Here is a 23,665-nt window from a genome sequence, read left to right as displayed (position 1 = left end):
GTCGTCCTTCTCCCTTCTTCATTCTGGGGGTGTTCGTGAACTCTGTTTTTTGGACGGTGGAACGGCTTCTTTTTCTTTTTACCTTCAGTTTTTCCGCGGGGCAATTTTCTTTTCACTTGCTTCTGTCTCTCATTGGCTTGCCCTTGTACCTGTCGTTTTCCCACCTCTGGAACTTGTACCTGCGGTGTCTGCCGTACCGGATCCTGCAAAAGATCTGAAAAGATTTGCATTTTATTACGATCGAAGTAGGGCTTGATTTGATCAATGTTTGCGGAACAGGTTTCACCATTTCTTGCCTTTAACACTACAACAGCGTGAGTTATTTTTTCTATAACATATGGTCTTTCAAAGCGTGGAAAAAATTTGGCAGTTTTATCTTCTGGTGCTGAAGAAAGTGAATGCTTAATTTTTAGTACTTCATCCCCTACTTTATAAGTTACTCCCCGTCGTTTCAAGTCATAATACAATTTTTGTTTTCTTTGTGCTACTTCCGTATTCTTTTTTTCTTCTTTTATTAGTTTTTCTATATCACCCATTTTAAATTCTGGGGCTCTTTGTTGCACATAAAATAGTTTATCTAACGGTGTTATAACCTTTCTGCCTAGAAATAACTCAGCAGGAGTTTTGCCCGTTGTATCATGTTTTGCGGTCCTAAGGGCGAAAGCAAATTCATTGACATAGTTATCCCAGCTTTTATGAAAATTTTTAACATAACTACGGATAATTTTCACTATATTTCTGTTGACCCGTTCCGCTATATTTGATTGCGGCCGATACGGGACCATTTTTAAATGACGTATGCCCAGTTTTTGGCACATGTCTTCAAATATATTACTTACAAATTGAGGACCATTATCCGATATAACTTTTAGGGGCGCCCCGTATTTTAAAATATATTTATTTAAAATAGAATCGGTAACTAATTTCGCGGAGGCTCGTTTTAAGGGAACAATTTCGGTCCATTTACTAAAATGATCAACTATAACAAGGAGATAGCGACTTTTGTTTAACTGACTTTTTGGGAAAGGGCCCAATAAATCGATGCCGATTATTTCATTTGGAAATTCGGATTTAATACTATTTAGAAACCCGGCCGGGCGGAAATTAATATAATTAACGGCTTGACATGTTGGGCAGGACTGGACATACGCCCTTGTTAACTTTTGCAGTTCAGGAAAGTAGACTGCCTCGCGTACGCGTTGAGTAGTTTTTCGAATACCAGCATGAGAAGCTAAAGGGCTGTCATGGAGCTCTTGCAGGATATTTAATCTAAGACTAGCTGGGATAACAGGTCGAAATTCGTTGTTGGAATTCGTAGTTTTTGTATAAAATAATAGACCATCTATTAGTTCGTAATGGGCCGCCCTATTTCTTATCGCCACAATATCTTGGTGGCTAAAATTTTCAGGATCCTTCAAATACTCATAAATACTTCCAAACTCAGGATCCTTACCCAGTTCTGTTATTACAGTTTCTCGGGAATTTATTGTACACGCTGTAAGCATTGCAACTTTTACGGTATTACCCTGTTCGTCTAATTTAATTCGTGACAGGGCATCTGCTACGATATTTTCCTTTCCGGGGGTATGCTTGATTACCAGATTATATTCTTGCAGCTTGAGTGCCCATCTTATTAACCTTGGTTATAAATTTTTCCCAGAGTACAATCTAGTTACCGCCGCATGATCAGAATATACTGTTATCGGCGCCTTTCCAAAATAGACTCGGAACTTTTGCACTGCTAACAGAACTGCAAGTGCCTCTCTCTCGGTCGCGGAATAGTTTCTTTGTGTTTGATTTAAAGTTCGGCTAAAAAATGCCACTGGCTGCTGATTTTGCGAAAGTACCGCTCCTACCGCATAATCCGAAGCATCCGCTGAAATTTCTAAATTTTCATCCTTTTCAGGAAATTTCAACACAGGGGCTTGCGTTAATGCTTGTTTTAATTTTTCGAAAGCACTATTGGCTTCGGCCGTCCACGAGAATCTTGCCTTTTCCCTTTTTAATTTTAACAATGGCTCAGCGATAGCCGCAAAATCTTTTATAAAGGACCTATAATATGAACAAAGTCCTAGAAAAGAAGAGAGCTTCTTTGCCGTGTTTGGAGTCGGATACTTTTGTACAGCGATTATTTTTGATTCATCTGTCTCGATCCCTTTTTGCGATATTTTGTAACCTAAATATTTTAATTCAGGGGCTGCAAATTTGCATTTTTCGACATTAACTTTTAGACCGGCCTCATTTAATAAAGAAAACACCTGTCTTAAATCCTGTACATGTTGGTCTAGATTATCACTAGTAATAATGATATCGTCTAAATAGATAAATGTGGACTTTCCGAGAACAGGTCTTAACACAATGTCCATGCATCGCTGAAATGTTGCTGGGGCGCCTGAAAGGCCAAACGGCATTCGCAAAAATGCATAAGTGCCAGACTTGGTTATAAAAGCAGTCTTAGGCACGTCCTCAGGCCTGATCCCTATTTGAAAATAACCATTCGTTAAGTCTAAAGTCGTCATAAATTTGGTTGATTTTATGTTCCTTAAAATTTTTTCTATAATCGGTAACGGATATACCGGATATTTCGTTATGGAATTTAATTTACGGTAATCAATAGCGAATCTCCACCTTTTTGCATGCTCCAAAGGATAATCATTATTTTTCTTACATAAAACCACCGGACTAGCATAACTACTTGAGATAGGCGTTACGATCTTTTTACGTAGCATATCGGTAATATGCCATTCTATAATTTTTTCCTTATTCTTATCATACCGGTATGGTTTTTGACGAACCGGCAATGCATCTCCGGTGTCAATACTATGGTTAGTAACCTGGGTAAATCCTGGAATATCATTAAATAAGGAAGCAAATTCACTTACCACTTGTCGGATTCTATCTTGCTCGTCATTAGGCAGGTGGTCAAGATTTAACCTTGGCGGTTCAACCTTTTCTACACGCACTGGTTTCATCGTCAGCTTAAGAGACGCTTCATTAAAATCCAGTGTAGCTTGTGCGTCTGAAAGAAAGTCTATTCCTAGTATTAAGTGTGCTTGCAAATTCTTTACTATAAAAAACATCACCTTTACTTGTTCTTCCTTGATACGGATGTACAAAGGTACTTTACCTACGCACTTACATTGTTCTCCTTGCGCCGCTAATACTGTTGTATTATCCGCATTATATATGCGGTATTTGCGAAAATACTTTCTAAAAAAGACTTCTGCCACACAAGAACACTGCGCGCCGGTATTCAGGAGTGCGGTGGCCGGGATATTATTTACCAAGACTTCAATCTTCGGAAATGTTAAATTTTTCACCATTACTGTATTTAACTTGTAGGAAGAGGGGTTTTCGTGGCCTTCGGATTTCCGCACCCTCTCGTCAGCAGAAATCCGTTTTAGTTTAAATTATTTTTCCTTTCGGTGCTTTCCTTCTTTCTCCACTGGCCTTGAGACTTTTTTCCTGGGTTGCTATTGAACTGTCGACGTTCGCCGGCTGTTTTTGAATGCTCGGGTTTCCTTGCCCACTGATTCGCTTTTTCTCCGTAGCCATGTGCTTGAGTTTGCTGTAGTCTTGGCGTACCAAATTGGTTTCGCTGTTGATATTGGCGTCTTCTTTCGACGTCCGCCGTTCTTCTACTTTCAAACTGGATTGCTAGCTCAAATAACTTTTCCAGTGTAGTCGGATTTCGTAATTCAATAAAGTCTTGCACTTGGGGTAGTAACCTCGGCAAAATCACTTGAATTATTTCAGGATCCGGACGGTTTCCATACAAGAGCTTGAAAACGTGAATTTTTCTTAAAATAAAGCTCGAGAGGTTTTCCATTCTTTGTTGATATATACTGAAAAGTTCTGTTTCTAATTTCGCACGATCCCTTACAACAGGGAAGGCTTTTAGTAGGGCAGTCTTGAAATTTTCGTAGGTATAGGTGGGACTTCCTGCTTGACCCAAGAGACTTCTGCCGATACATTTGAACCAGTTAAGCGCTTGGCCCCTCAAAGCGCTGGTAGCTAAGGTAACTTTTTGAAACTCGTGCACGGGGTAGAGCATGAAGTGGTCATCCAATTTTTCCAAAAAACTGGTTACCTGTGAGTTTCCATTAAACGTTGCTTCTGGTTTCATCGAAGCGCGCATGGTCTGGACAATGTACCCAAATCCTTCCAGGGCGGCAGCTGGCATTTCTGGATTCTGAGCTGTTTCTGCAGGCAGCACAGGTTCTTCTTGAAACTCGGCCATGGTTATTCTTCGTCGGGCGCCACTATCAGGTTCAATGTTTCTTCTAACCTTCTTCGGAAACATACAATGACCTGACTAGAACAGAGAGCTTACTAAAGCTATGTTCACTAATTGTAGTAAGTAGACAGGATACAGACGAAGGGTATACAAAACCCTTTATTTTTTTCTTTATATACAGTGACTTCCGTACTTCGGAATACAATGACCCTCCACTCGGGGTCTAACTTAAAAGATATCAAAATAAAACTAAACTCTAATTTAACTTTAGAATAAGATTGGCCTTATAATAACAGGAAGCGTATGTAGCACAGAGACTGTGAACACTACAATACGTTTAATTTATCAAGAGGATTAAAACCTCTGGCCTGGAAGGCAAAGTAGCAACTGCGTAACTTTTAAGGTAAGCGGCTTGCTTCGAACTCACGGCTTCCTCTCTCCTGCTTGGCAAAAAGGCCACACTTAAATACTTGGCGTTCGCCAGACAACTTTGCATAAACTCCTTCACGCTTATAATTCTGGCCGGAAGTAGAAAATAAGAAGTGATAGTAAAGATTTAAAATAAAATAAACGTTAGTAAAACTTAAGAACCTTACAATACTACTATTTATGCCACTGCACTTCAGGATAATTAATGTTGGATGTAATAAAATGTGGATATGCCGTCATTAAAACATAAAGTTACAATTTTTAGTTGATATAAAACTATTGTAAATTTAGAATAAAAAAGCATATCATTTTCTATACCCCTGAAGCGCTTTTTTGAGCTCAATATATCAATTTATTACTAACAATTGAGGTATTATGGAAATGTCTCAAATGTAATAGTAAATAAATATATCCTTTGAATAAGAAAAATGTTATTTGTATGAGTAACTCAACTCAGCGTACTGTAAAGACGAATATGGATCTTTAAAATCATACCAATAGATGTTCTACTTCTGTACTTGGATGTCATTCTCCAAATAAAAGCTTCCCTTGAAGGTGCGTAGAAAAAAACCTCGGAGAAACGCATAAAGAAAAAGTACTGACGTTAGAGGATTACAGAAGAGAAAAAATGAACATCTAAAAAGTTCTTTCTACGAGAGCTGAGCAATTATGTGAACAATTATTATTCTACGGACTGAAGAGTTATGTGATATTAACAATACATACGTTCTTCAAACGGAGTAAAAACGAAATCTGTTTCCGTAAATATTAAAGAAATACACAAAAGTACAATACTGCTGGCTGTTACAATTGCTAAACTATGAAGGCCGTTCAACAAACGTCGTATTTTTATGAAATGTGCAACATGCTGGGATAGGCAAATTATTAACATTACAGTGCATGTGAGCAAAGCAGAAATGGGTAACGTTATATTGCATATACATGGTTTCTCATTTGAATATTGTCTTTTAACGTTGGTTGATTGTGTAAAGGTCGTGTTGCGCCTCGTGTAAGAAAGAGGAACTTCTGCCACCCTGTGTCAGAATCTGACCCCGCTAAGTTTGGGAATGCGGTTCCGAAACTAATGTTAAATCTGTTTATCAGTAGTAAGGTTGAAAACATAAACAACCAAAAAAGGTTCCTAGTGCAACGATCAGAATAACATGACTGACCTGTAGTGCCCATTGAGAGGTGAAGCAGGCGGAATAATAAATAAATAAATAAATAGCTTCTCATCTTGGTCGAGGTCCATGACTGCAAGGCGAATGTGAAATCGATGGATCTAGGAAGTCCCTCGGCCTTGCGGAACCGTGCAATCACACCACGTAGCCTGAATTAGGAACCTGGCTCGTTAGCAGGACAACAGGTGTCTTCATGAACAGTGCTACAACGTCTGCAACAACACTGGCTTTTAACACGGCTACCGTTGATGCCACTTTCCTCAAAGTTGCAGCAGAAGTAGGAGCACCTACGGTGGGGCGACGAAAGAAGTTAAACGCATGAGTCGCACCCCATCGTTCTTTTAGACGAATCTCTGTTCTGCGTATAGCATCAGAATGGACTCACCGCGGAAAATTAGAGTTCCCAGCTAAAATTCGCCATCGTCACACGTAGGGTTGAAGTCGCATGGAATGAAATACCATCCAAGATCAGTTCGACTGAATGCCTAGTCGGATTACAACCATTGTTGCTGCAAGGGACGACAGATCTGTGCACTGAAGTCTGCACTTTGTGTACCGGAAATCAGCTGAAAATTCCTCCTATTATACTGTCTGTGTACAATAAATAAGATTCTACTATTTGCTTTCCTTCCTGGGGTAGCAATTCTAATGGCTAGGTGTGCACATACATGCATTGTTCCTGCATGAACAACCTAGCGAGAGAACGTGACCATTCAAATGTCTCTGCGTTTACAAAATGCGCGATATGACCTTTGTCACTGATGTTTATTTTTCATTGTTTGTTGGTGCGGGGAATAGTAGAAGCGTCTGGAGACATAAGATGCCTTCAAAACGGCTTGACTGTGATTATGGGATTTTCGGAAAAAAATTTGGTTTAAATACAGGAATCGGAGCTCCGTGTAAAGAAAGTTGCCGAAAAATGCATATGAGGAAACTGCGAAAGTTTGCTGCGGCAGGAAAGATTGGATGTATACAATGAGAATGATATTTTGGAACAAATTTGACGAGGAAGCTGATTGAAATAACATGTGTGCTGGATCTAGGCATCAAGATGGAGGATGTAGAAAATTAGCGGTTCACAAAGAAGGAGGAATAATTGATGATAATTTGATTAATTTCGGAAATAAAATAATTGTGGAAAAAGAAAGGCATAACGAATAAGATGAGGAAAAAAATTGCTCAAAATTATTTATCACAAAAGCATTATCTGAAGCATTTTCTAAATTAAATCAAGCACTTACGCTACTCGAAAGTATGGATCAAAATACGGATCGTATCGCCAAAGTTCTCAGTCGGATGCTATATCAAAATAAATAAATAAATAAGTAAATAAAAAAGACAACGTTTCTAACTGAATTAACTGACAAACGAAGTTTCTGATTAAAGAAACTATTCCATGTTGTAACAAATCATACAGATGAACAACATTTACTCATTTGTCATGCTTAATTATGTGTTTTTTAATCATTGATATATTTTGCGTTATTGTTCATGTTAGTTAAATTATAGGAATAGTATGTGCTAATTTTATAAAATATACGTGTATGTGGCGCATACCTGTACGTATACTAGCAAAGTTTCATAATTTTATACATTCTTAAACACATTTTAAGTTATATACATATGTTATTACGTATCTGAACTAAGTCAGAGCGTATTTTACAAAATATTTATTAAAAATACCTCGAAAAAATAAGTGCCCAACTTATATGATTTACGTCAGGACCTCTGCAACGGCATCCGTAAGTCGAAGACTGTCTGTACACTCTAGATTCTTTGTTCTGCTATCTCTGTGATTGAAAAAAAAATCAAACCTAAATGTGTTCATAAAAATTCTTTTCCTTGACGATGATATCAGTGCAAAATGAAATGAAAATTTCAGTATTAGAATATCTGTATAAGGTTAGCTTAATTACTTTAATTTTGTTTATCTTAAAAAAATTCCGCCAAGGAAAATTTTAAAATAAAAACCTTATATTATAAAAACCAGTTTCAAATTTGTTATATAATAATATTCAGGTTTATCATGTGTTAGATAAATATCATATACGGAGTTAAGGTTATATTAATAGTTTCATGTCGTTTTTTTTTCTTAATTATTTTTAAAGTTTATTTTTGTCTTCGTTCGTGTACTGTTACATAAATAAAATAGGTACAAACATTAATTAAATAAACATTATACAATAAAATAATTAACACTGTGGACGACCAGTCAATTTTCTAACCACTTGTTTTAAGTTAAAGCACTTTTCCTATCAAACCTCCTTCATTTCGCTGTAAGAATGCAAATTTTCAGCTTTCGCGATATTCAAATTAGGTAGAAAGAAGGAAGTATTCAAAGGAAGATTTTGGAGAGTGAAGTCAGATCGTGTTCTACCTGCTTAACAGCCACGTTGCTAACTTTGTTTCTCTAGTGTTTTGAGTTATTCTTGTCATTGGATTTGTTTACACCGACTTCGAGTCAGAGCCAAATTACTCCATAGTTAAACTGTGAAACCGTTAAGCTGTACTTAAAACTTCATCAATTTTAAGTTATTCATTACCTTTTGATTTAACCCAAAAGTGTTGGCTGCCGTCTGTTAAACCTTATTTGAGTTAAAACAGATTTCTATACACCCTCCTCCTCCTGATTTTGTAGTATTTTAAAAGTGATAAGTCACTAAACAATCTTCCAACGTCGCTTACATTTTATGATAGCAAAGAATACACAGCATTACAATGTATTTTATTTGCACGTATCGACTATTTTAAAACATTGAAATCACTTCCAAGTGCAATAAAATGCAATAAACGTTTTGAAATTTTGCTAGGTACTATATTTTTTCCCCACAGATGGATTTGTATAAGTAATTCTAAACAACTCAGATAATTTTAGACTGATTTAATGCATGTAAGTTTTGTTAAATTTTTAAATTCACATTTTAATAAATGAAAATTTTAGAATGGGAAGAAATAAACAAAGTGTTGCCTTTAAATTGTAATCTTCTTCAATTCTTGTTTCATTCTGTTAAAAAATACTGGATTTCATAATGGATGACAGAAATGTCTATTTCTTTGGTGTTTAATGTGTATAAAATATCATTTAAGTACATTTGTATTCGATATAATTTATTAAAAAATGAAAATGTTAATTTAATTTAAATTCATGCTTATGTTTTTATTCTTTCTTCCCTGATTTAGAATGGCACCTTGGGCTTTCATGAGAGTAAATTACATCCCTATGACTTTAGGGATTGTGTTTTCAATAGGGTTAGTCACCTGTTTTGTAACTGCCGTTCTAAGGGGAGATGTCAGCCCCTACCTGCCTTTTATCAGGTAAGAAATCCATCCATTTATAACCTTATTTTTATCTTCCAATGTATTCTTCGTTGATATGTCTGCAGATGGTCGAGATATTAAATTTTTCTTATAATATTTTCCGTAGCATGGTAACGAAAATTTTTTTACGGTCAGATTTATATCTATTATTGGTCAGATTTATTTTGAAGCAGCCTGCACTCTGTCAAATTATGTTCATTAATATTGCACTGCCAAGTTGACTATCGAGTGAAAAAATAGGCAAAAAGCTAGCTTTATATTGGCTTAGAATTTTGTTCTCTAAAAAATCTTCTTCATTTGTGAATTAGTTTTTTTAAAGCTTTTTAGATTTCCCAACCATTTGCCTACACACACACTGTTTAAAATCCAGGACATTGATTTTTAATCCAGGACTCAATTTTTAATATCTTAGCATTTCCTTTTGATTATCTTTCTGCATAATTTTCTAATTTCTAATATAATAATAATGTCTAGAGTTTTATTTAAAATCTATGCCAATCTAAGGTTTATATTTTTGCCTCTAATTCTGCGTTCTAATATATATATTTCTTTTCCATGTTGACTGCTGAATGTTCTGGCCAGGAAAATTCCATATCGAGACCACAACAGTCGGTCTTGCTGAGAATATCCTAGAATTTGACCGGTGTTAACGAAAGCAGTTGGCATAGGTGCCAATTTTCCCGGTTTTAAGGGAGACTCCTCTTTTTTTTCATCCGTCTTCCGAATCTCTCGGTTTCGAATCTCCCGGTCATCGAGTCTCTCGGTTTTTAATACTTATATTTTGCTAAGAAAAACTAAGCGAAATGCTTCCCAGAAATAATGAAAGTTATTGAGTTAAAAGAACTGAAATTGAGTAAATTCCATTCCTTCATCTTTTTCTTCATAAATTTTCTATTAAATTTATTTGATCTGGATTGTCTTAAACTACTATAGACATCTGTAGAACTTTTATGAAGTTTCAATCCGTGCTTAATCGTTAACTTGGGTATTTCATTTCGTTTTCATTAATATATGGTGATTCCCATAGTAATAGGTACTTTAATTATTAATTTTTTTCATTGCATTTAAAAGTACTTTGATAAATAAAAGCTTTTCTTCCCTACTCAGGAATTTCTCTGTAAAAAGTGTAAGAAAATTATAAAAGAGAATTAGACAGAGACCATAAAATTTAGGATAGATAATTAAATAATAATGTATTTTGCATTTTAATTATATTACAAATAGTTCAATAACCTGGATCATGCATTACAATAGGAACTTAAATGCGGAATTCTTTTGAACTGCTCAAAAACCTTCCGGTTTTTCATATCTCAAGATCGGGCGTTCTGACATGAATTCAGTAATAGATTCCTACCGAAAAAATCTAATTGCATGGTAACTGGAAATACCCTGATTTCGTCAGGAAATTTTTCTATATTTCAAGGTTGGCAGCTAGGACTTGATCTCAGTAATAGTTTTCCTAGAGGAAAGGATTGGATGCATGGGTTCTTCCTGGTTTGCCAAATATGTAATGCAAACTCGAGACAGTTTCCTTGATGTTTCCCTTGATGGCATTGTCCGAAAACAGATAACTTTTAAAAGGCCTTATCGTAATCAGTTATCCGCCTATCTTTTTCCTAATTTAGGATAAAGCTGAAGTGGTTGCTTATATTGCAGTACAGTAAGTGATCCACATTATCTCTAGTTTGAATATCACGCTGCTTTACATTTTATTACAATTGTATTCCTGGAGAATAATAAAATTTTATTTAATCTTTCTCAAAAAGCTGTACGAAGAACACTGTGTAGATGGAGAAATCAAACTGTAAAAATAGTGATAACAAATGAGAAAGAAACGTAATGATGCAAAGAGAGTAGCACAGATATACACTGGTGTGCAAAAATTAAGGACGAAGTCGAAAAATTAGCATATCAGCTGAACGAAGAGGCAGAGCGGACAGAAAGACCAATCAGGAGATTACGTAAGGTGATGTACGGTAGCACATGCACAGATATGCAGGTAGACGTAATGGGGGAGTGTCTGAGTAGTATAAAGCATGTTGTCGGTGTAAGATCAGTATTTCTGGCAAAGAGATTGAACGCCGTATAGCAGTTAAAATCACACCGAGTTGCTGCCTCAGCGAGAAATGGCGAATAATCAATCTGTTAGACGACATCTGGATGCTTTTACCCGAGGTCGAATCATTGGGAAGTTGGAGGAAGGCCGCAGTGTGACAAGTGTGGCTGCAGAGTTCGGAATTGCTCACAGCATCGTTTCACGACTTTGGAGACAACTTCAAACTACAGGAAGAGCTATGCGGGGGTTTAGTAGTGGTCGTTCACGAGGAACCACACACGCAGATGACCGGTATATTGCCTTACAGGCCAGAAGAAACAGGCGGCAGACAGCGGGAGAAATCGCTAGACACACGACATAGGCGACTGGACGACCGATATCGCGTTTTACCGTGGCCAGAAGACTGCATGGTGGTGGTCTGTTTGCACGACGCCATGTGCGATGTGTACCTCTAACGCCTGTCCATCGGAGAAGGCGTTCTCTGTGGTGCCGGAAACACCGGAATTGGAGAGACAATGAATGGGGACGAGTACTCTTTACAGATGAGAGCAGATTCAGTCTGAGTAGCGATTCTCATCGCATACTCATCCGGAGAGAGCGGGGAAGCCGCAATCATCCCTCGAACATCATTGAAAGGGACAGGTATGGAAGTGGCGGTGTTCTCGTTTGGGGAGGCATCATGCTTGGTAGTCGTACAGACCTTCACATCTTCGACGCAGGTTCAGTCAACGGGACCCGTTATTGTAACGAGATTCTTCTTCCATATGTGCGTCTTTTTAGAGGCGCTATGGGTCCGCAGTTCCTTTTCATGGACGACAATGCACCATGTCATCGCACAGTAGCTGCCAAGCAGCTCTTAGAGAGTAAGGATATTGAACGTATGGATTGACCGGCACGATCTCCGGATCTCAATCCCATCGAGCATGTATGGGATTTTCGAGGCAGACGCTTGGCAGCTCGTACCTTACCACCAGTAACGATTCCGGAGCTTCGATTGGCCCTGCAAGACGAATGGGCAGAAATGCCTCAACAACTCATTGACACCCTCATTCTCAGCATGGGCAGATGCTGTGAAACCTGCCTAGCAGTTAGGGGAGATCATATCCCCTATTAAAGCCCGGATGTTTCTTTCTGGACACCCATCACAGGGATGTTTCGGCCTTCAGTCGCATTGCGCTCCATGCTACTTTTTCGATAAAGCTTCTTTTTATCCCTCTGATTTCTCATTTAGTAAGTGTTGCTTACATTACTCATGTCCTTACGTATTGGGGATCTTACGGTATTAAATGTGTTGATTAGCTTTTGTACAAAGTTATGTTGAAAAAACCGTCTCGTCCTTAATTTTTGCACACCAGTGTAGTTTCAAGAGTGGAGTTTATGCACTGAGTGATGTGCGTTGTGATGTGGATGTTTGATGTGCGCTTTAACTGTTTACAGTATAAAACATTTTTAAATACTATTCTTACAACTCAAGGCGCGAGACAATAAACTCTTTTGTTATATATACAAATGACAGTTTTTTTAGTTTATTTCTGGTTTCTAGCAGTAAGCAGTTACCTGATGTTTGTCAGACGATGACGAGGCAACAGCAAGTCCGGTCGCGGCCTAAAACGTTATTCCTCTTGTAGAGTTTCTCTCTGTGATTAACTTAAGTTTTTAATCCCTGTTAAGACAGCCGGGTGAATTTTTGCTCCGTCTGTGAAACCGACTACTGAAACAGAGGAAGGTTTAAACATTTTTTTTATTTAAATCTTTAAACTGGACGACTTGTGGTTAAGATTTAAATCTCCGCAGCTTACGGAGTATCAGTAACAGAAGGTTGACTTTAAAATTTAAATTAATTCGATAGGGAGACCATAATGCAAGGAAATTAACATGTGTTGGCTCAAATTACAGAGAGCAAACTGGTTAATGCTGAGCGACTAAGTAGCAATGCTGGGCGAGAGATTCGTATTACCTTCAGCGTAGCTGCCAAAAGCTCTTGCTCCGCCCAAACGTTATAGTGGTTAGTGATGCTGACTTACAGATGAGCCCGGGTTCGAAATTTAGAGAAGGTATATATGTTTGAGTGTACAGTTTCCGTGCGGCAAGAGGACACTTAAAATACACAGCAAGCCAGTCCGCTCAAGTGCTGGGAGAAGGGTGGGATGTCTTCGGACTATCCCGGAGAGTTCTTCCTCAAAACTGGGCTGAGCTGCACGATTAGTGTGCTGGGACTACACTTATATAATTTATGCTGAAATTCTGGTATATCGCTAGTGTACCTATCAAAAGCTGTCTTTTTAAACGTTCAAGAACTCTCTTAAATACTCGTATCACATTTGCATATTGGTGAGAGCTACCGAAAAGAAGTGTAGTTCTGAATCATAAGAAAATGGGTTATTAGCATTAAAATATATTTTACAGTCTGAGTGCTGTTTTGCATTTAATTGTTTTCCATCATTTGGAGCTGAAGCTCGGATTGTTTATTATTGGTTCGTATTTAAACTGCGGAGTATTTTATGTTAATTAACCAATTATTATGATTTAAACCTTTACAATAACAATAACTTTTTTTCAGCAGTCCTCGCCTTATAAATTAGATGATAGATTATTATTAATATTATTATATTACTTTGAATGTTTTAGATGTTAAGCTTTCTGCAGCGTCGTTTGCAGTTTACGTTCTATAGTCCAGCTCTGCTAATGAATATTCCAGCTTTACCGTTTTCGCTAGCCGTCGTTAAAACGCGGCATTTAAATGTTGAGCCAGCTTAAGTAAACCAATCTGTGTAGTCTTTAACTGCGATACCTTGAATATAAAATTTCAGCTTATGTTATTTTAAATATCCTTGAGCATGTTATGATTGTAAGCACTAGGTGTGCCTTCTGTTTAAGTTCCAGATTAAATAAAAAGGCTATTTAAAAAATTCTCACCACTGAGCTATAACTTGCTTGTTTGTCTCATAAGGTCAGAAGAATTTTGATTTAATTTTGACACAATTAAGATTCTATAAAACGATCAAATTAACAGGGCATTTATGTTTCGAGGTTAAGCAGGAGCTATATTTTCTGACATAAACTATAAGGTATTTCTCCTGCCTTCTAAGCCTGCCTTCGTAGTGTAGTAGTCATCACGCTGGGCACGTGTTCCAGAGACCCGTGGTTCGATTCCCGGCGAGGACGTTGCTCATTTTTCATCTCTCCTGCTTCCAATTAACCTAATGTTTCTACAGTGGCGCGCGAACTAAAATGGTGGTGGATTATGATTCTCCACACACAGGATTTGGCTATTGGGTCCTTTAAAAACCTCAGTCTCCCGTTAAAAGGAAGGAATATATAAGGAATATATAAAGGAATATATAAGGTATTTCTCCCGCCTTCTTAACATGCCTTCGTAGTGTTATGGTCAGAACGCTGGGCGCGTATTCCAGAGCTCCGTGGTTCGATTCCCGGCTAGGATGTTGCTCATTTTTCATCTCTTCTGCTTCCAGTTAACCTAATGTCTCTAGAAAACAAGCAACTAAAGCATTTCTTCACTCCTCTAGCTCTCAAATGATTGATATTCGATCGCAATATTAAATACACTAGCGTTTCTTAAAAAGGAGCAAACGAATTCGCTATACTGCTCGCGTGACTGCCATGCAAAAGGGTACATAATAAAAGTTAATTTTCTAATTAATTATTGTATTATATAAATATTATATTTCAGCGTATCATATTAAAACTTTACAAGTAGCATTGCAACATAGTGTTTTAGGTAGCGCTTTTTTCTTCTTTTTTTTTTTTTTTTTTTCATTTAATGGTGTTTCCTTTTCTATGTGTAACTTACAAGCGCTGCGTAGTTAAAATGTATTGCGTACATAACATACACGTGGCGTGTAAGTTACACTTTGATGTGTAACTTGCACGCTTTATGTTTCCCAACTAGTTTAAATCTACAATATTTCCTTATATACTTTAATATGCATCACTCTTTAACATGTATAATTACTTTTTAATATGCATTTTAATACCATTTTCTTGGCGAATTAAATAACCATCGTAGCGAAACAACACTGCAGCTTTCGCATGCATCGACATATCTATCTGTATTTCTTTCGTATCTGTTTTCTGTGTGTTCACAAATTCCTTTGGTATGTTTATTTATTTTTTCGAAGCCATATCAGCATACTACTGTAATTCAGCAATTGTTTAACAATGAAGATTAAAAACAGCAATAATAAAAATAAACAGGAAAAATAAGTAAAAAAAGCAAGAATAAACACTTAAAAATAAGCAAGACTTCCTGAAATTTGGCATTTCAAAAGATGGCTTTTAACGCTCAGAGCATTTACCCACACAATCAAATACAACCCTAAGGGACATAATCAGGTCCTTGAATCTTATTTAATTTCGTCAGTGGCCGATATGCTAACGCTGCACTGGACGAGTTGCCCCACTGATGATGAACAGAAAAGTATTTTAAAAGCAATAAATTGTTTTCTTACACCCCCTAAAAACACGGAAGGTTAAAAAAAGGGGAGGGAACAAAAAAAGGGAAAATTTTTTTTATTTGAATTGATAATATGAAAGTACTAGGGAAAATGGTGCGTCATATGTATTTTTAATATTCACTGCATCACGTTAATCACGTTCTTCATATGGCATATCGTTTTTACACAGTTTTGCATATTTACTGCTATTTAGATCGGGTGTATGAATGCTTATTTTGTATGTTTCATTTCTTTAAAATTTTATTCACACTATACTTCCCTTTTCTTATCTTTTCTTTTACTTTCTCTTCTCAACTTATTAACGCAGACGCTTACAGCTTAGCAATTTTTAAGCTTATGAAAGTCTGATTTAACTCAGAGGATGAGCCTCATATAAATCCAAAACAGGCCTCAAAATGGGCATAGATATCTTTTGCAGATTACCTCATTCATATCCGCAATGTCCTAAAATAGCATGAGCTTTATATACTTACGTACATCAATGTACACAAATGTATAAAGTTTCATATATTTTGAGGAATCAAAATCTGGAATACGCCCAAAACTTTCGATTGCTAAAATACCCGATATGATGGTATTTTGTCTGAGATAATATTGTGCCGCGAACAAGAGAAAATATATTAAAAGTAGAGCAGTGTGGAAGATAGTTGTTTCGAAATCTAATTCTTCCATATTATCAGAAAAACAGCAATTGGATTATCGAGGAATGTCAACGAACCTCAGAGTTTCAGACGCTGTTAATTTAGATATCCACATCACATAATGTTCAAAGGATAGCTTTTTTATGCAATACAAAGTGGTGCATTCACGGTTATTTTGATATGTGTCTGATAACGTACTTTGTTGTTTATTAAGCTTTAACTCTTTAAAGAATTGTTTCGTGCCAAGATTTTTTGGCGTAACTTATGTGATTATGAGATTTATATTTGATGTGCCATTTATTTTACGAATTAGTGAGTAATAGCTTTTCAGGTGAGTAAAAATAGTAAAATATACCTTCACTTTCAGTGAAACAGGAGGGAAATTCCCCGAAGCTGGTATATTCAGCATATTCCTTTACCTCAGTTCTACTATAGGTAAGTGACATTTCGATTTACTCCTGAATTGGAACAATTTTTAAAATACAGCTCCTTATATGCATTTCATACCTCCTTTCATAATTAACATGCATACTTTTTATTGATATTATTTTATATGCAACATGAGTCCAATTTCTTTGGCTTTACGCATATACATTTCTAGTTTAAACAAAAGCTTTAATGTATTAAAATCATCTCAACAGTGAATGGCATTCATACATATGTAATCATCTTTCTTAAATACTCGAAATTAAGTTTCTCACTGTAAACTTTGATATCTAGTAGTGAGAGTTCTGGAGCTGTATGCAAAATGCAATTTTAATGGGACTTCATTTTCAAATTTTCTGTTTATTATTCAAAATTTATAGAATTTAATGCTTTGTATTTAATATTTTCTTCCACAGTTTTGTCCAAAGTTATCTTCAGATTCATAAAAATAACAATATTCCTCCTAAATAGTTAATCAGTTTGAGTTATTTCTTTATAGTAAGAATAAATGGCAAATCTAAATATCAGTTTATAGACCTGAAATTGTACTTAGTAGAAGGTACGCAATTACTTCTTAAGATCCGTTTGTGCCTATAATTAGCAGTCGTATAGAGCTTTCAGCCGCCACTACATGATTTGTATTACTGCAAACTGTATACAGGTGGCTTTCATGCCCAAAATCCACTGATTTGATTACACTGACCTTAAATTAAAAACGACTTTTTCTGAATTGATGCGAAAGATATCAGATCCCCTACTGTGGATCTGTGCGGCGCATCAAGCGAAGATTATCTGTTCAAAGGATGAATATCTTCAAGGAGGAATTTCTAAAAGAAATAGTTTTGTGCTCTGGTTGAACTACTAGTGTTCAACTGTCTTATCTACTGGCTACTGGTGCGCTCACTTACTGAAAGGTATAAAAAAGTGCCTGCATATTTATCTAGAGCTGTCAGTAAAAAATACTGTTTTTTAAAGAAAATAAGCAGAAGTTAATCAAAATACCAATAATATCTAATTAAAATTGAACTGTGTTAATATACGTTCGCCCATTAGTCTGTAAAAACGTTTAAAAATTCAAAGAAATAGGCAAACGGGTATAAAGTAGTGCTGCTTCCAGAAAATTAATAACAAAGGGGGGGGAGGGAATTTTTTTAACACGGAATAAATATTTAATTCCCATTTTCAACGATTGTGTGTGTGTGATTATGGCAAATCCTCGAAGGCTATCTGCCTAAGGGGAGGGATGCCTTCGTGGAGGACTTTCTAAGGGAAACTGGTTCATATACACGTTACACATGTGGAAAACCTCGAAGACGCCCATGCAGCCAGCCCGTTCGCGGGATTCGAACCTTGGACCGAACTACCACTGTTCAGCGACTTTACCGCTCGGCCGCTGGTGGGCCCTTCTTGTCAACGATTGATGATGCTGTAATATACTAAAAAGCAAAGCAGCACTGCATATGGTATGCAGTCTTCTTTTGTTGATGAATAATATGTAACAGATTTCTAGCAGGTAATTTAAGCGTTTTGAACAGAATTTCGGTTATAGTTATCACTGTCAGTGAGTTGCAGTGAGAGTGGTACAGTAATAAAAATCTCAGCTAAATATTTACTCACTGCCAAACCCACCCCCAAATCCTTCTTATGGTTTGTTTTTATATAAACCTCACACCGCTTTATGCATTCGTTCGATTTTTCGCAGTTTTTTATAACTCTTTAACCCCTTTCAGGCCACGTAAAAATTAAACTGCCTCTGTGGTTGTCTGTTATCTAAACGTTAACGAAATGATTATCTGATCCAAGCATTTCAGAGCCTTATTCGGAAGATTTATCAAGCTGTGAAGTAAGCATCTGGTCCTACTAATCAAAGTTTAATTTAGTATAATATATATATTCTTGTAAAACAAATCTTACAAACTTATCTTACAAACAAATCTTACAAAAAAAACTTATATATCCTTCTAAAACAAATAAAAACCTTTTTTGATATTTACATTTGCCTTAGTCGAATATAATGTTAAATGTTGGGTTCCTGGGCATAGGCTTACCAGAAAACAACAAATTATGAACAAGTTTCGAGCGATGATGATGATTTTTGAGCATACATGAAGATAATAGCAATTAGTGAATTAGTCTATGGTAGATAAATAAGTGTTAGAAAAAGCAATTAGATGACTGAAGTGCGAGATTTAAGATAAGCGATTGGTTAGAGGAGGGGTGGGGGTATTAAACTCTTTTCAGGAAACCATGCACAGTTTTAGATACTCTACAAATAATGAAAGGAAAATAATTTGTTATTTTCTATTATGCTGTAGAGAGTACTTAGCCGATATTAAGGGTAAATATTACATAGAATTAATTATGAATATTGAAATTAATTTACGTTGTTTTCTTCAAGGATAAGAAATAACTTGAATGCGCTATCGAAGTCTTGCCCTGACCTGAGTTCGTGTATGTTAGTTTTTAAAATGTTTCATATTTTAGGAAGTTTACATGACCAAAAAAGCTTTCGATAAGATTTCTAGGATTTGCTTTAGTTTTTTTTTTTTCCTATGACAAAACAAGCTACGGTTACCTGCCTAAGGTAGGGAATGCTTCCGTGAAGTTCTTTTTGAGGAAAAATGGCTCGTTATTCATGTTACACATGAGGAAAATCATGAAAGCGCCCACGCATTCAGCTATGAAATCGATCCCAGATCGGTCGAACTACAAGTATTCAATGACATTACTACTCGGCTATTAGTGGGCGTATTTTTAGGAGGAATGACTTTCTAGAATTAAAACTGAGGCAACGGTGGGCACCTATTAGGTGGCTCCACAATAAAATTAGGTGGTCACCACTTCTGGCCTTAGGAGCGGCTAGTGCTGAATAGGCAAGAGTCTACCATTGGATTAAAAAAAGGGATAGAGAATCTGGCTAAGGGTTTTAAAATTTTTGTTTAGTGATATTCCGGGAATTAATGTTATATGATATTGCAAGTAGTTTATGAAATTTTGCTTAATAAGTGATATTTTCGTAAAATTTAGTGTTGCTGGGATTTAGGAATTTTTGCAGGTCATTTGGTCTTCTTTTTTTTTAAAAAAATTATTAAGGATCTTTTGGAGGCATATATTTTTTGTAAATTTTTGACATCCACGATTGGAATTTGCTTGTGGTCTTATGCAGTTTGCCCATTTGGGTTTATTGATTTTTCCTGAGTTGGGGCATAATACAGATTTGCGTCTCAGACAAACTTGATGCACTTGCGTGCGAGGAAGCAATTTTCGTACGAATGATTGAACTTCTGGCGGTCGTGACACTGCGGGACAACATTTCTGTTAATATATATTTTTTGGTAACCATGAAACATAAAAGGCGTGTGACCTGATAAATGGATTCAGATTTTCATTGTGCTAGAGATCAATTTGAAATGAGGTATAACTTCCTTAGTTTTACTGCGTGTAAGCTGAACAACTTTATGTATTGTGTATCCTAGTTCTGTAAGAGTTGCTGAAATTTCATCTTTAGGGGCATTAATGGGTAGACTGCTCGTTAAAACATTAATGGGTCTTTTATGTTTGTGTGTGATGGCATAGTGTTCGATTTTCTGGTTTTGGAATATTCTAAACAGTAACAGTTCATTAATAGAAGATGGTAGCATTTTTATGTACTTTCCACTTACGCTTGTAAAAAATTTATACATGAAAATTTTTGAGAAAATTTTGAAAAATCCATAAATGTAGTTCTGGTGGTTTGATCATGATTGGTGGAATTAAAGGAACCTATAAAAGTGAAATTGTTTCCGAGGACAAGATGTTGTTATTGTTTTGTTCATTAACTGCGTTATCATTATCTGGAGCTAGTATCTGGTTGTTGAGTGTGCTAGTGTTGAGCTGGAATTTATCCTTAGTTTTTGTTTCCTATGGAGTAACTTTGGTCCATTGTCATTTTTCCAGCTTACAGATTTCCTCAAATTTGATCTAGGGTTCAAGTTTATTTTCATCATTAAGATGATTTACAAAGTTTTTTCGTTTAAATAATTTGCCAGATGGATACTTACCTCATAGAGTCATTTGCCGAAGCGTCCAATATCAGTACAATATCTAATAGCCTAATGATCGTTTTCGCCGACAAGACGGTTTTTGTAGAAGAGTAGCTTGGTTCCCTTAAGTTCCTTGATCATCTCTTCCAAAAAGACAGTTTCTTTCGCGCATAGGCATATTCATCAGGAGTGGAGATGTGAGTATTTACGTCGACCTGAACGGGGACAACTTCCATGTGTTTAGGGTTAGTGTTATCGATGGCAAACGAATTGTTGGCCCTGCAATGTGCATGTGCACAGTCGAGGCTCATTACAGTCTAGATACACCGAGCATCTTCACCCTCGAAGGCCGTAGGTAGAAAATATCATTAAAATGTAAATATTTACACCTATAACTTATAATGGCAGAAAGTTAGGATTCAGAGTGGCTGAAGGCAGAAAATATCATTTTAAATATAGGTAATTGTATTCCATTAGTGACACTATATTGATCGCTTAAAAATTAATTTACCAAATAATCGATTTTTTTTCATAATTTTTAGCAGATTTAGAGTTGAATAATGGTTAAGACACCAGTCATTATCAGCAATGTAACATCTATTAATTTCTATTTTTCTAATCAAAAATTTGTTTTCTTGAATGCGGAATTAGTTTGGTCAATGTGTGGTAAACTATAATATAAATTCTTCAGAAATTGAAATATATGCTTAAAGAGTTTTATTAATTTAGAATTTTATTAATAAGGGAAAAAACTTTTTGCAGTTTATATTTAAGGTGAAAATAACAGTTTCGCAACAAATAGAAAAAGAAAATGGGACGACTGTGAGAATTTTGGCCTTACTTTTAACGAAAGAATATTCTTTATAAAGGAAAGTTGTAGGGGTCTATTATTTTTATTAATAGTTATTTTAATTAGCTAGCCTTTCCTGTCTTTTCTGATGTTCATCGCGTTTCCTCGCCAGTATGTAAATGAGTTAGGGTGAATGGGAGTGTATTCAAACTGAAGGTAGCGAAAAGGTTAGTCATAGCGTGTTTTCGCTATTGAGTGCGCACACTGCTGAAGCTAGCAGCTGTTTGAATTTTGAATCTAGGCTTCCTATTCTTACCGCCAAAACTAGTATCTCGCCTGTTTAGGTTTCTGAATCAACCTGCTAGATTAAATTAAATTGTGAAGTCTTGCACTACACCTTTAAATTTAGTTTGTTACATTATCTTTAAGGTCCTTATCACAAGTGATTGGCGACAATGTAATCATGTAAGTCCGTGCCGTAAGTAATTGTCCGAAATAAAAGGGTTTTTTATACGTTTTACCTGTTATATTAATCTTTTAGTCACTGTGAAAATTCGCAACACAGACTTTCAAGTAGATATAATTACATTTTATGTTAGCAAAGAATACTAGATCTTACAAAGACGTCTCTCATATATTCATTTTTTGCAAAGTGAGAAGACATAGCTTTCAGAAGAAGACAAACAAAAAACATTTTCTGGTAAACTGGGATGTCTAAATGAAACTACTGTGTATTATAATACTACTATAAAGGAGGGGGAAAATGAGTCAAACGATTCACAGTCAAGACTAAATGGAATGTCGGGATTAACAGAATTTACTGTAAATCAGATATTTATTAATTTACCTTTGCTATAAAAAAAAAAAAAAAGATATGCTGTCGACATAACAAACACAAAACAGGGAACATAGTTATTCTGGTATTGGTACTATTAGTAGAATCTGATACTAGAGTTTAGGCCTAATAGCTATCTTGCGAAAGGATGCAGAGAAGACTTGAGAGTTAGGTAGCTCACACAATCAGTTTTAAATTTCATTACAACTACTGTGTCTTTTCCCGTTATTATGTTGTACATAAAATTCATTTCATTTAGGTGATGATCTTTCACGACTAGGTAATGTCTCAAATACAGTCGTATTGGACTAGTGTTTAGGAATAAAATTCAACAGAGAAAATCTTTATAAAACGAAAAATCCATGGGGCCAAAAACTTATTTTCTGACGTATAATATTCAGAGAGAAAAGCCTGAATATCCCAGCATGAAACCTCCGTTTCTCAATACAAGTAATTTCTCCGTATTTCTACGAATAAATATGTGAACTAAGTTTTTAATTATTCATTTTAATATTTATCCTACTTTGTTAGAGTTCGTTCTATTGTTATTCTGTCATTTAATACTTATCTTACTTATTTTTCCTTTTATTGCTATCCTATCATTTGATATTTATCTTAAATCGTTGAGTTCATATAGTTCATATTTAAAGTACTGGAAGTGGAACTTAGATTCGTTTTCCACGCAGCATTGCTTCAGTCAATAATAATTTAAAAAAGCAGCTATATTTTGTATGTTTACATATATTCTATAATATTTATGCAGTTAAACAAATTATAAGCTTTTACCATATAAGATTCATACACTGTCCATCTACAGTGTTTTCGGACTGAAATTTTTCATTTATACATAGCGAAATTTTAAAACGGTAATTTATAGCAATGATTACTAATTATTGCCATTAAAATATCGTGATTCGACGGAAAGAAATTTGAATACAGTTATTTGTTTGATCCAATGCCGCTGACGTAGCATATTGCAAGTATTGGCAGGTGACTTATTGCAAAGAAAGGTGTTACGCAAGAGAATAAAAAGTAGTCTGTACGTCAGTTCTTCTTCAGATTACTTTTATTCCCTGACATGAAATTTCGCGTTAATGGGCACCATTTTAAAAGCATTTCAGAAATTCAAAAACTATAAATCCGAGACCAAAGAGGATTCCAAAAATTGACTTCTGTGAAACAATCCAGAAACTGTATGAAAGCGCTAAGAGAAAAATAGCGTCAAAAGGAATACAAGTAGAAGTCTAAGCAGTAT

General features: G+C 35.8%; 1 protein-coding gene across 2 annotated transcripts in view; it reads left to right on the top strand.

Annotated features, from left to right (window-relative positions):
• Positions 1 to 23,665, top strand: part of LOC118199715 (DNA damage-regulated autophagy modulator protein 1-like) — a 51,735-nt gene that overhangs the window by 10,483 nt on the left and 17,587 nt on the right. For both annotated transcript variants that reach the window (XM_085809273.1, XM_085809272.1), the window contains exons 2-3: positions 9,028 to 9,162; positions 16,705 to 16,772. In XM_085809273.1, the coding sequence (XP_085665399.1) occupies positions 9,029 to 9,162; positions 16,705 to 16,772 (202 nt within the window). In that variant the 5' untranslated portion in view covers position 9,028. The remainder of the gene's footprint in view (positions 1 to 9,027; positions 9,163 to 16,704; positions 16,773 to 23,665) is intronic.

This window comes from Stegodyphus dumicola, chromosome X2, assembly GCF_044657685.1.
Source record: "Stegodyphus dumicola isolate Sdum_Otavi_A_Nest chromosome X2, ASM4465768v1".
Taxonomy (NCBI): Eukaryota; Metazoa; Arthropoda; class Arachnida; order Araneae; family Eresidae; genus Stegodyphus; species Stegodyphus dumicola.
Note: the sequence above shows the minus strand (reverse complement) of the source record. Positions and strands in the feature narration are given on the sequence as shown.